This window comes from Castanea sativa, chromosome 3, assembly GCF_040712315.1.
Source record: "Castanea sativa cultivar Marrone di Chiusa Pesio chromosome 3, ASM4071231v1".
Lineage (NCBI taxonomy): Eukaryota > Viridiplantae > Streptophyta > Magnoliopsida > Fagales > Fagaceae > Castanea > Castanea sativa.
In genome coordinates this window covers 44,082,945-44,096,968 of record NC_134015.1, presented here as the reverse complement: position 1 = coordinate 44,096,968, position 14,024 = coordinate 44,082,945, and the positions used below count along the sequence as shown (strand labels likewise).

Genomic DNA, 14,024 nt, shown 5'->3' with positions numbered 1-14,024 from the left:
TTGTGTTTTAATATTACTAAAATATTTTTTTTATATATAATTTTTTCAATTATGCTTGTATTTGTATATTGATTGATTGATTTTTTTAGCATACTCTTTAATTGTTACTGAGTGATATATCTTGAATAGTTGAGTGTGAAATTGTATTTTGATATCTTTTGCAGCTATAGTATACAAATATATAATGTCTACATAGGCGATAAATAACGGATGATGACGATTAGGAATTTAGGACGGTAGTTATAAAAACCTTAGAATGTAAATAATTAAATGTTCACTTCACCTTAATATTCATCTTGCTTTTAGATTTCATATTGTAGTTACCTAGTTTCTATTTGCTAACTTATTTTAGATTTCAAACTTAGAACTTAGAACTTGGAAAATATTTTCCATATGTTTTGATAAATATTTTGATATTTGGTTGCTAATTAAACGTTTATTGAATTTTTTAGATACATTAGGTTAAAAATTAAATATTTTTTTTTCATTAGTATATACTTAGCGATATATGACATGCAAATTACATCATATAATGCAAATTTTAGTTTTTTTATGGATGAATTTAAGCTAAAAAATAAAACTGACCCTCTAACTTTTTTCAGCTTTCATTTCAATCATCTAACTTTACTTTCGTTCATTTCAGTCCTCTAAGTTTTAGATGTATTCAATTAAGGCATTTTTGTTAACTTTTGTTAAAAATTTTTGAAAAAAAAAATCTGAAAAATATTTTTCAATCATTAATTGAATTTTTTTAATTAAAAAAATTTGAAGAAAATTTTATAAAATTGAAAAATTAACCACAGCATATAACAAAAGTTGATGAAAAAGTTTTAATTAAATAAATAAAAGTTAGAGAACTAAAATAAACAAAAGCAAAATTAGAAGACTGAAATGAAATCTGAAGAAACTTAAAGGTCAATTTTATAGTTTACCCATGAATTTATAATTTATGTAATTATTCAATATACAAAATCATTATCAATATGTTTTTTTCCCTTTAAATGTGAAAATATGTAGGGTCTTACAATTCACAATCTGATCCTAAGATTTACGATCTCACCTACTTTCAACGATCCTATGTAAAATTCTGATTTTGACAACCTTGGGTACCTTCTTAACTAGCTTTAGTCCTGGTTCTCTACTCTAGGCTTGGCTCGGCTCATTTTTGTCGCTGGTTGATGATCTAAGACCTTGTTGAGAAAAGCATTCTATGATTTTCTTTTACTCTCACCACCCAAACATGGCCATAAAAAAAATAATTAAAAATTTTAATAATATTTTAATAAATTGGAAAAAGACTAAAGAGCCTGATGTATCATGTGCATATGTACTTGCGAATATTAAGGCCCTGTTTGGTAGCTTAGTTCTAACACACATTTTCACATTTTAAACAACATTACACACATTTTCACGCACTTTTTCACCCACACATATATCAAAAACACTCAAACGATATTACTCAAACTCTTTTACCAAAGGGGACCTAAAGAGCTAAAAATAGAAGTTGAGTTTTTTTTTTGTTTTTTTTAATTTATTATCAATTTAAGCTAATAAGCATATTTAATAAGAATATTGAGATTGATGTGACTGCTTTAAGTTACAAATAAGTCTCATTCTAATGCAATTATCAAAAAAAAGAAAAAGAAAAGCCATATTCTAATTCTAATGCCATATAATGGATCCAGCAGTTTCCTTGCACAATGCAGCAAGCAAAGAAGGTTTCAACATCAAAATGACTGCCATACCAACCATTAAAATATACTTAGTCTATAAACACAACTTTTGTGTCAACTCAGATGAGATGCGGTCAACTGAGTGATGGGGAAAAAAAATAATAAGAAGAAAAGTGACTGTTCCAAGTTAAAGCTTGTCTATCACTCACAGTCAACTACATCAAAATTGTGAAGAACTGCTAAAATACTCCACTGCCTTTTGGAAGTTAATCTTTTGACTAAAGAACATAAAGGTTAAAATATTTTATTGGCTTGTAAGTTAATCTCTCGACTAAAGAACAACTTAGAGGTGTCTCTTTCACCTTTTTGGGTGGATTAGAAGTGAGGTTGTGCGCACATTACTCTCAAACACAGGCAGAAAGAATGCAAAAGGTAGTCACTACAAGGGAAGAATGCACCATGATAAATACTGCCCAGAACGCAATTGTTAAAACTATGCACCAGATGAGTATAGTAGATTACAAAAACCTTAGAAATCAACATGACAACAACTTATAGGAGCTTATAACTTAACAGACCTAAATCTAAACTCACGCTCAGTACAAGGAAATGGGGGAAAGATATGGAAATGGAAGGAAATCAAGAGAACAAAATAATTTAGAGCAACCTGGGCCACAGGACACCTCATACTTCTGCCGAGCAAGATGGCAAATCACTACTCTGGCCAAATATGTCAGAAATTCCATCCCAGTTCTTTTTTTCTCTTGCTTCCCAGTATCCACCCATATAACGATAACAGCCATCCTCATCCTTCTGAAACCATCTTGGCTGCCACCCTCTCTCCTGCAACTTCCTTGCCTGTATCACAAAATAGAAAGGACCTGGTCAAGGTGCTTGTTTCATGATGAAACAAATGGAAGAACTTAATGTTTAATGAATTCCACTCATCAGCATGAACTTCAGAAGTTCATTCCCTGATAATCAGAACTGCAGAATATGGTCATTTTCTACCAAAATGCAGTCAAACAGTGGACACCCAAAGTCCACACTTTAGGTTCAAATGCTTATTTTTCTTACGTTATTTAGGCTACTGCAGAACACATTATCATAACTAATGATCAAAGAACTTCAAAATATTACGAGTTCACTCTAGTAGCCAATTATTATAAAAATTATGATTCTAAAGAATTTTGAAAATATCAGTAAGTATTGAGGGACTGGAAGAAATCCACAACTAGCAAATACATATACCCCCCGACACATACAGCAGAGGATGTAAAGGTGAATACCTGTCTCTGCAACTGCTCAAGTCTTAGTTTCTCTGCATTTCCCAATTCATATTCTCCATTCTCTAGATGTCTTTGATCCGGCCTCAGCCTTGAGTCAGTTGGAGGCAATTTCTCTGATAAGCCAGGTGTCAGTTCATTTAAGGTTATCGCAAAAGGAGAGAGATTGTATCTTGTCTTGGTAACATATTTATCCCTTTCCCAAAGCAGCACAGCTTCTGTCATTGGATCATACCCCTTAGGCTTTGTAGTTGGGTCTCCCAGCACATAGTACATTGCCTCATCCCACTTCCCGACCAACATAGCTACCTTCTCTCCAGTTCTGTTGTCTTGCACAAATCCATGGACCTGAAATTTTATAAAAGAATTTGATTGATGCTCACCAGTAATCAGCAGAGAAATCAGCAAAACGGTCTCAACACTCATTGTGGAATTATCAACTTTAGGAAAAGTAAATGAAAAGTCAACTATACTTTTCCCTTTTTATGACTATGAAATTTGGTAAGCACAGTTCATGCATACAGGACAGTTTTCTGAATGACAACTTAGCCTTTTTCCATCCAGCAAGAGGAGCGCACGCATGGGGGGGGGGGGGGGTAGTACTAAATTTCCTGTATGTTATGAAGGTGAAAGCATGAACAGTTTTTCTCCCTTGGCATTCAGTTAAATAAAAGTTCTCGTGTGACTTGCCTATAATGATACTTTATGGATAAAAGCAATTAGGGTAAAATCACCAATCTCCTCCATTTCCCTTCCATGTGATACACAGAAGTAGAACATCCATTACAAAGCTAAAAGCTCTGAAAGGATTAAAAACAAAGTACTGCAAAGCAACAATGGGAACAAATGTTGTTTACCAGTACTGCTTGTGAGGTAATTTTAAGCTTTGAATTGTGTAATTGTTCCAACATGCTTGAAAAACAGATCTCTTATAATGTGTCTATAAAATGGAAAGAGTAAAGGGTGCCTGATATAATGCCTTTTACCTGATGTGGATTTCGATCTATGATAGACTGCTCCTTGAACTTGAGCTTGCATGAGTAATTGCCACTGCCCTTGATGCGCATGGTGCCATAATGGTCACAATAGATTTTACCTAGGATGATATTGTATATAGAAGTTGTAACCTTGCTCCACTGAAATGTCTCTCCATCCTCAAACTGCAGAGTAAGGACACCTACAGGATCAAGCTGAATCGAACGTCCCCAAAACTTCCCTTTAAGATTGGAATCAGCCCAGAATTTCCAGCCTCTTCCTTCACAGTGGCAAGCAACAATCATTGGGTGGTGACTCACCTGAGTGGAAGCTGCTTGTTAGACAACAATTAGTGTTTTACAAAACATGTGCATCCACTGTAACACTGAAAAATCATTTACTCTGAACAATGAGGCAAGGCAGACATGACCTCAAACTAATCTTTCCAATGTTCTCCATGGTTCATAGGTAATTAAGACTATTAATGGTCAAAAACTTTAAAGAAAAACAAGTTAGAAAGAAGAGAGAAACATTACTTTTTCAGAGAAAAAACGGACACCTTTATCTGGATAATCTGCCTCGTATGTCTCCCCTAGGAGAGGATTGAAGGGCTTGCACTGCCGACCTTGTGTAGACGAATAACCAGATACAGCAAAAGCTGCAATGTTTAAGATTCTCATCAAGTCATTTCCCTGCAACAAAAAAAAAAAATTCATAACTTAAGTCATGAGTCTCACAATTATATAAAACCAGATACTAAGGAACACAAGAACCATTATAAATTATTGAGAAACCACTCATGAACAAATCTAGAAAAAGACAATTTATGATAAGAATGGAATAAAACAAGAAAAGAAAGTTTCCCAGCAGCTTCAGCTCACAATTAATGCTCTACAAGGATTAAAAAGTATGAACGATAAAAAATGAGAAAAGATATCAATTTCCCATCATGTGTTTGGTAGAAGGGAAGGAATTATTTTTTAATGGTATGTTACATGCTATGAAGCACGGGTGCGGCGTTTGGGCCGCCGCACCCGCGTCGGACGCGGCGACGCGCAGGCTATGCCGCTGCCTGCGCGTCCGTGCCGCGTCCGGCAATAAAAAATTATTTTTTTTGGTGCGATTCGCGCCGATACGGCGTCGATTCGGGCCGACGCACGCGAAATCGGGCCGATTCGCGCCAATTCGGCCCGAATCGGGTGAAATCGGCCGAGACCGGAAAAATCGGCCGATACCAGCCAAAATATGCCGATATCGGCAGAAATCGGCCGATACCGGCCGAAATTCAAAAAAAAAAAAAAACAACAACAACAGGTGAGTATGGCTGAAAAAAAAAAAAAAAAAAAAGGTGCAAACGCACCATTTGGAAAAAAACCAAGACCCAACCCTCTCACTCTTCATTTTTCTTGAGCCTCTCTCCCACTCTCTACCTTCACTCTTCAACTAGGCTCTCTCCTATTCTCTGTATTCTAGTTATTATTTACCATTACTCTTAAATTTGGTATATATTTATATAATGTGAAAAAAATATGTTTAGCAATATATTAAAAATATAAATAAAAATATTTTTAATAATTTTTTAATCGCCGCACCCCGCCGCACCCGCACCCTACTTTTTCAAAAATTGCCGAGTCCCGCACCTGCTCCCGCACCCGCACCCGAATCCCGAAACGCACCCGTGCTTCATAGGTTACATGCATGCCTAATGGGTCTTGAACCCATGACCTTACCCTCCACCTAGAAATTATCATGGTTTTAAAAAATGGACCAGAGACAAAACCGGATTTGCCTCCAATTCCGGTTTTTACCGGTTTTGACCTGTTTAACCCCAGCTTTAGGCCTTTTTACTGAACCGGACTGACCTCCGGTTTCCCATTCATCCAGTCGGACTGGCCGGTCCGGTCCGGTTTTTAAAACATAGGAAATTATACACGGAGGAGGTGCCAATTGAGCTAGAGCTCATTGGCTAGAAGGGGTGGAAAAACTGGAACATGGAACATAAGGTTGAGAAGGGAAAGAAGTTGTAATTTGTACCAATGTAGTGTTATGACCTTACAAAAGATGTACTGTTCTTTCCATTGCTTGAAATTAACAATTGAATTTCACTTATAGAGCATTACAATGATATATTCATAAATAATACTAATAGAGTTAAAATTTGGTTTTATTTTCATATTTAATAAAACCATGATATAAAAAAGTTGTCATGTGATCTGATAAGGTCGATGTAAGGGTACTGTTCCGGATAAATCGGTATAGGGTAAACCCATGAAGTTTGGGAAAATAGTAATTTTTTGTCACCCCATTCTCCTTCCTATTTTTCTCTTCATGTTAGACAGGTAAGAAGTTGCGGGCCAAGGTGGAAAACACACCCTCCACACCTGCTTCCTTCCTGTTTCCTTTCATACCAAAGGGTTGAAAACAGCAATCAACACAACCAAATAAACAGTAAAAAAAAAAAAAACAGTAAATCTCAACTCTTATCTTTTTAAATTTCATTTTCTATTTTTAATTTTGACATTACATTCTTCATTAAATCTAACTTTCATGAAGCAGTTCACAAACTTGGAAAACCCCAAAAGGCTTAGGTTGGTGAGGGGAGAATGTATTGCCTTCAGAGAGAACTCTCTGCTGTGTCTTTCTATGAGCTGTCAGCAGCCTTTACTATGCGCTTCCCTCCTTTACTATATCTTCTCTTATAATGTTGAAATTAATTGTAATGTTTGTCTAGATCATCTCTTATAAATTACATTAAGCTAGTCACATCAGTTTTATAACAAAAGATGTAGGTATCTATACCTACCATATCATCTTGAACCAGTACTCTCCAACTAGATGACCCATAAATAGCACCAAAGCCCAAATAGAAATAGAAATAGAAATAATGTTTGAGCCTAATCAGCCCAATCAGGAAGGAAGTTCAGTTTAGGCTAAATTAAAAACTTCGTATTAATTCCTTTTCCTTTTCAATAATTTAAACATGGAGAAAGACCTTCTGGCTAGTAGGAAAGGCTGTACCTCTCCCCAGTAGTAAGTGAAGGGGTTCAAGTCCTTGGATCCCCACAGCAGCAACTACCAGTAAGGAGAGCATGTGACCTATGAGCCAAGGCTTTACTTAAAACACTAACCTCAACCTTCACAACACCCCCCCTCCCTCCCAGAAACAAAAAAGTGCATCTGGAAATTTTTACTGTGGGCAAACTCGACTCAAGATGCCTAAGTATTAAATAGATAAACTGTGGGCAAACTCTACTCAAGATGCCTAAGTATTATATAAATAAACTAAGGCCAGCATCTCAACTACCTGGAATATAAATGTAACTAGGACATCATGCTTTAAATCTGCTTTGCGACAAAAGAAAGCACAGCTGAGGACCTGACCTGCTTTCCCCATTCCAGTGCTCGATCAACCAAGTATGAATACTCCAGATCTTCAAAGCACTTTTGCAAAGAAGAAAGTGGTTCATTAAAATAAACAGGAAGACAAACTCCAGAGAGGTCCTTTCCAATATTATCCTTGATAATCGACCACAAGCCAACAGGCTTCTCTTTCTCCTTTGGTTCTGGCAAATTATCCCTTCTTTTGACATATGGATATTCAACAGCCCTTATCTCCTTCTCAAATCCACGCAAACGATCAGAGAAGAAAGAATCTCTATCGTATATTCCATTTCCCAGAGAATCCCTACTACGATATGAAGCACTTCTTAAGAAATCTGAAGACAAAAAATCATTTGTATCAAAATATGTTCCATCATCTTCATCTGTTTCAACATCTGCTCCATCTTGACTCTCATTATCTGCGCAAGAGTCTGATGCACTGCCCTCTGACATGACAGAATAGAAATCTGTAACATGAAGATCAGAAAATGAGTAGATTGTATATTACTTACCAAAGAAAGAGAGGGAGTAGATTGTAAAACTGTATATACATACATGCATATGTGAACCCTATGGGAATGAAACTTTGAGTAATCTCACTGAGTTCCCTTGTAGAAAAGGAAACATAAAAGACTGGTTTGATGGTCTAGGAACATACCAATGAATCCCAACCTTAAGAAAATGAAAGATATAAGGTAACACTTAAACCCTATATTTGGATGGAGAGAGATGGGGTAGAGAAGAGAAGGGTGGCCAGAGTATATACTTGTCAAAGAAAAAAGTTCCTAGAGTACAAAAAATAATGTACCAGGCATGTTTAAAAGCTAGGACAGCAGTTTATGTAAACCAAACTGTCTGATGTTTCATTGGACAATTTGAACACATTGTGCTCCAGTTCAATAATTTATTTTAAGTGAATATTAAGAAAGATTTCTAAGATCTAAGAGCATCATGTAGTTAAGCCAATAAGCTCTATCTCAAATGGCATTTCCTCTTTCTTCAATAATGGGATGGAGGCTAAGGTCTTGGGTTCAAGACCCAGTGGGTGCATGTGTCACTTCAGCTGCGTTTGGATATAGCGTTTTGGCATCTGGGTTTTTTTTTTTTTTTTGGAGAAGCGCTGGTTTACTGAGTTCCAGTGGATCTTGTGCACTGTTCACGGACCCACAAAACTCTTTTTTCAACAAAACTTTCATTAAAAATGGATCCCACGGCACTATTCACATATTTAAAAATTATTTTGCTACAATTTTTTCAGTTTTCAGTTTACAGCAAAATAAGCGGTATCCAAACGCACACTTAGCAATAATAAAAATAACAGCATCATGTAGTTTACTAGAAGCGCTTCAGATGCAGATTAATGTAAGTCATCAGTAACTTAACTTGTTCAGCGTGTAATACGCGGAATGTCAATGCATTCATATTCTATGAGAGATAAACTGCTTAATGAACTTTTTTCATATTAGGTCAGACCAGGTTTAGAAATATGAATTTATAAAAAATGCTATGACCATAAAAAGCATAACTAACCACTAAATCTTCTGTTCCCTTGTCCACAATATGATTCACGTTCTTTTGTTTCATCCACTACAGTGGTTTCCAGCTCTATTTTCTCAGTCTGCAAAACAAATTTTGAAGAGAAATTATTCCTCAAACTAGGAATTTTAGTCAGAATCTATTCATAGAATAGTATAATTAACATAACATGAAGAGTTGAAACAGAAAATATCGACTGAAGAAAGTAACCATGCAGTCAGGGGCAGAGCAGGGATTTCATGATTAAGGAAAATATTTTACTAAGACCACTAAAAATGACAATAAAACAGATGGTAAAATAAAAATAAAATAAATACTATTATAAGCTAAGTGACAAACTAAGATTTTATTAAACAAAAACATTATAGTATGATTTAAAATAAATAATAATTATGATTTTTTTAATAAAAAAAACTTATTTTAAATTTCTTGAAACTTTTAGTTATAGATTTTTCATTGGAGCAGTATATTAAATTTATTTAAACTTTGATAAGAATTTCAGATAGAGTAAATTATCTTACTAATTGGTGAATCACGTGGCTAAAGCACATGATATGATATTCAGGACTTACTTTGAGCCACTTGGTGCAACCACAACGTGTAGGATACAACTTCTATCATATGGTACTAGTTTTTTTTTTGGATAAGTATATAGCACTAGAATTATGCATGTAGGATGCACAGATTGTAAAAATTTCATAATTAACAACAAAGAAAACATTTCAATGATATAATTGAAATCAAAACAATAAAATAAAAGTAAAATAATAATAAAAAAGGAACCAAAATTATTTTAAGTTATGTGGGAAAAACAGAGTACAAGATCAAGTTTTTATTAAAATAAAAATTACAATAGATTATTAAAATAATTTAAATAAATAATGAAGGCCCTTTTAATCTTTTTAAAACTTTTGGTAATTGAGTTTTAATCAGAACAGTCTTTAAAATTTCTTAACACCTTGGTAATAGAGTTTTGCAAAGAGAAAACTATGTCAATAATTTTTTATGCACTTATAGTACTTCACAATGGGAAAACACATTGTATGATGCATAGTACGTATGCTGAACCATAAACCCAACTTTTATTATTAAAACAAAAAATTATGGTAGATTATTAAAATGATATAAAATAGATAATAAATATCCTTTTAAATTTCTAAAAACTTTTGGTAATATAACTTTAATCAAAGTACTATTTTGAAATTTCCAAAAGTTTGGGAATTGAGTTTCACTTACAACAAACAATATTAATAATTTTAATGTATTTATAATGCACCACGGCATAAGGAGAGGACGTCCACTTGGAGCAACACAGCTATAGGACAACTTTTATTATATACCACTTGATATGATTTACTCATAGACAGCCACAAATATTTGGTAGTCACAATATATGAAACTTGCAAATGCCAACAATAGCTGTGATTAAATTATTAGTAGTTGAATTTTAAATCAATAAAAGCCACAATGGAATTAAAACAAAGAAAGTTAAGAAGCTTGTGGATAAGATTCTTAAGCCAAAAATCAGATAGATTACCATGACAAAGTTCAAAAAATAAACAGGAGCCATCCAGCTCAATTCTCAAGCAACCACGGCATGATTTTAAAGATTGTTTTAGCAGGGTATAATGCACCAGGAAGGAGAATGGAAGCAAGACAAATACCTCCAATTGTCTCAATGTTTCCAACAACATAACATGTTTGTAATGAAGAGACTTGAACTTGTTTTGCAACTCAGAGACTTCTAAGAGCATGACTGATTCGCAGTCTTTGATGGCTGCCTCACCAATGCCTTCCTGTAATAACCGTAATCGAAGCTTCTCTGTTGAAACAACTACATCTTCAGCAGGTGCAAAATCATTGCTACTCAACACTCTAGGGAATAGCTCTTTAGCAGCCAGCAGTGACTCAATCCAGGCAGATCTGTCCTCCCTAGATACACAGCGTAAGTGGAGAGTTTTTGTTCCTGTAAATATGGAGAGCCTTTTATCATCTGATTTGCTTGCACGAATCGAAGAAACCTGTAAAGTATACATCTCAAAATTTCAGCAACCACTAAAACAAAGGAAACTACAGGAGATAGAGATCATAAGCATACACTTAAATGTACATATTCACACCCAAAAAAAATTCATGAGGAAGTATGAAAAAGTATCTGTATCATGAGGATATGGATGAAAACATCCAACCTTAATTCTGAAATACAGATTGGGTCAATACTCAATACACAGATCTGGTCTATAGGAAGGCCTTAGGCAAGACTCCATAATCAAACCAAACTTTCATAGATCACATTTATTTGATCAAGGAAGTAGAAAGTGCACTACTGAGATATCTTTTCATTAGGCATAGCTTCTTTCCCCATATACCACATCTCAGACATCCATATAAACTACATTTAGTGTTTGCAATAGCTAGGATGCATGTATAAGCTCTTAAAGGGGTTGAATAAACCACCAAAACATTTTCCCTACTTTGGGTTCCTCAATCTGAATTGCTCATATTTGGAAATGCATTTCAATTTCAAAAACAAACAATTTTTTTGGATGACTTGGAACCTCACCAAGGCAGGGCCCTTTGGACCCACCCCTAAGGAGTAAACCACAGATACACGACCCCACCCACCAGAACCATGTATTACGTAATCCACAGGAACTCATAGTGGAGATTTGAACCTAGGATGTCTGAGTCTATAACTCGTCCGAAGTCTCCCACCACTAGACTGCACCCTTAAGAGTAATAATTTGAATACAGAAAAAGGAAAGCTAGTCACTTGTGCATCAAAGTGCATGCATTGTAGTCACTACTCACTACAGTAGGCTATCTTCACTGCAGTTTATGCGTTTCATTGTAATCAAAAGAATGCTCTTTCTCCACGCAAGGGTTATTCCCTTAATTTATATTAGATTTTTTTTTTTTTTTTTCACTTGCTTTAACAGTTTATAGCTGCTTTGGGTGTGCATGTAGCGGGTTAACTTTCTCTGACAATTTCTTTACAAACAACCTGATCACTGCAAATTTTGGGCTTCTGCTGCAATACCTATGCTGAATAAAATTGCATTAAGTTTAGCAATTGAACGAATTTTCAAGTTTATTCATTTCCAAACCCTCTAAATTATGCATACGAACAAGCTGGTCAAAGTAAAGCAGTAACAAGATACTAAGCTCCACACCCATCAAAACAAACGGCCAAACATACACAAAACCAAAAATACATAAATACAAAAAAAGAAAGTACTGGCCATTAAAATATATAAAGCATCCCCATCAAAACACATTAGACACATACTTTACGTTTACACCCAAAAAAAGAAAATCAGCGCTAGTTATAGTAAATCCTAATACTACTACTACATATCAAAAACAAACCGTATCATCATATTTAAATAATTTTATTAAAAATAAAAAGCAAACCTTTAAATGCACTTCGCCGAAAGGCTTGCATTGCTTAGCGGAGCTACCGAAGCGGTTGCTGCTACTGCTACTCCAATTGGCTTTCTTCATGTACCTGATCGAGTCCTCGCCAATCACTCTGACTCCTTTCTCTCTCGCCGGACTCGTCAAGATCTTGTCCGGACCGTGAATCTTGTAGTACGAAAGCACGCCGTCTTCGAGCACGAACCACCTCCCTCTCCATCCTTTCCCGTAGTTCACCCACTTGTACAGAATCCCAGCCACACTGCCGCCGCAGCAGCCGCCATTGCTGCTTCCGCCGGCGCTATACACCACCGAATCCGCGATCGCGTCTTCGCCGTCGTGGTTCGCCGATGCCGCCGCGGCAGCAGCCGAAGCCGATACTCTGTCCGATTCGGTACACGCCGACGAGACCTGCGCCGAGAGGCTCGGTTTCACTGTCTTCACCGACGAATCGGGCACTAACGGGTACTGACCGCCCGATTTCGCCGCCGGCGGCGTGGCTCGGTCCTTCTCGATCGAAACCGGAGCAATGCAGCACAGTGGATTCATCTCAACTCAATCGCTCAAAAAACAGAGAAAACGCTAAAGAAAATTCCACTGTGTATACGTCATCGATCAGTGATCATAGAGCTGGAAAACAGTGATGATGAGTGCAAAGCGACACGGAATGCTCCGATTTGAGACGGGTCGGGTAATGTGGGACCCGATCGGAGATAGAAACAGAGAGAGAGAGAAAACGAAACGTATCGGAAATGACATAAAGAGAGAGAGTGAGTGAGATAGTGTGAAAAGGACGAAACGGGAGTTGAAAGGTGAGAGAGGAAAAGTGGGGAGAGAGATTATAGGTAGTTATAAAGGAGATTTGAAGTGAGAGTGAGAGAGAGGTGAGCAGAGGAACAGCACACAGATCCCATTTAAGGCAGTGGTTCAGTAAATTCAGTACTGGGCACTGAGTGTGCAGCGTGGCCTCTGCCTTGGTGCATTTAATTATTTTGTTGTAGTATTAATTTATAGATTTAAAAAAAAAAAAAAAAAATAGGACTAGTAGTTGTGTTTCGAGTTTCAACTGTTAACAAAACAATGCATGGGTTTGGTGCTCAATTCACTTGGTTTTTCTTTTAGGTGAAAAATTGGTGAGTTAAGTAATGAAGCTCTCTTGTTAAGTGGGTTTCATATAATTAAATGTTATGGTTAAATAAAAGATTTGAAATTTAATCTTATTATACACTAAAAACTTATTGATGTTTTAATATGATGATTTATCATCAGGATCAGACGTCATAAATTAAAAACTATTTTAAAAAATGTTTAACGTGAGTAGTTTTCTTCATTTACTCTCAATCAACTAAAAAAAAATCAACTAAATTAACAATTATGAAATTTGTTGAGAAAAATTTTGCTTTAATAGTATATATTTTTACAAACCTCACATCCTCTTATTTGTCAAGTTGAGATTATCCAAAATTATCGTTAAAGCAGTTAACTTTATTATCCAACTAAAGAGATGTAGTTAATTTTTACTGATTTCCATCTGAGTTCACTGGTGATATCATTTTTTTCAAATACTAATCACATCAATTTTTTTTAGCTTCGGCATTTTTCATCTTAGTATTTTCTTTTTTTAAAGAGAGTTTACTTGTGATTTTGTAGTACTAAAATATTGGGGTTTGGGAAGGGAGGGATTGGAAAATAGCATTTTTCTTCTGAGTATTTTTTTAAGAGAGTTTATTAGTGTTTTTTAATACTAAAACATTAG

General features: G+C 35.5%; 1 protein-coding gene across 1 annotated transcript; it reads right to left on the bottom strand.

Annotated features, from left to right (window-relative positions):
* Window positions 1–2,119: 2,119 nt before the first annotated feature.
* Window positions 2,120–12,995, bottom strand: LOC142629315 (oxysterol-binding protein-related protein 1D). Its single transcript, XM_075803274.1, has 8 exons — window positions 12,266–12,995; window positions 10,516–10,872; window positions 8,846–8,933; window positions 7,316–7,782; window positions 4,471–4,626; window positions 3,946–4,254; window positions 2,963–3,307; window positions 2,120–2,531 (listed from the first exon to the last, which is right to left on the bottom strand). The coding sequence occupies exons 1-8, from the start codon at window positions 12,815–12,817 to the stop codon at window positions 2,358–2,360; spliced, it is 2,448 nt and encodes an 815-aa protein (XP_075659389.1). The 5' UTR covers window positions 12,818–12,995; the 3' UTR covers window positions 2,120–2,357.
* Between the last annotated feature and the right edge of the window lie 1,029 nt (window positions 12,996–14,024).

Coding starts and splice junctions, on each gene's coding strand:
- LOC142629315 (XM_075803274.1), bottom strand. CDS start 12,817: ATGAATCCACTGTGCTGCATTGCTCCGGTTTCGATCGAGAAGGACCGA. Junction 4,255..4,470: donor TCCGTTTTTTCTCTGAAAAA/GTAATGTTTCTC, acceptor GCTTCCACTCAG/GTGAGTCACCACCCAATGAT. Junction 2,532..2,962: donor TTGAGCAGTTGCAGAGACAG/GTATTCACCTTT, acceptor TTTGTGATACAG/GCAAGGAAGTTGCAGGAGAG.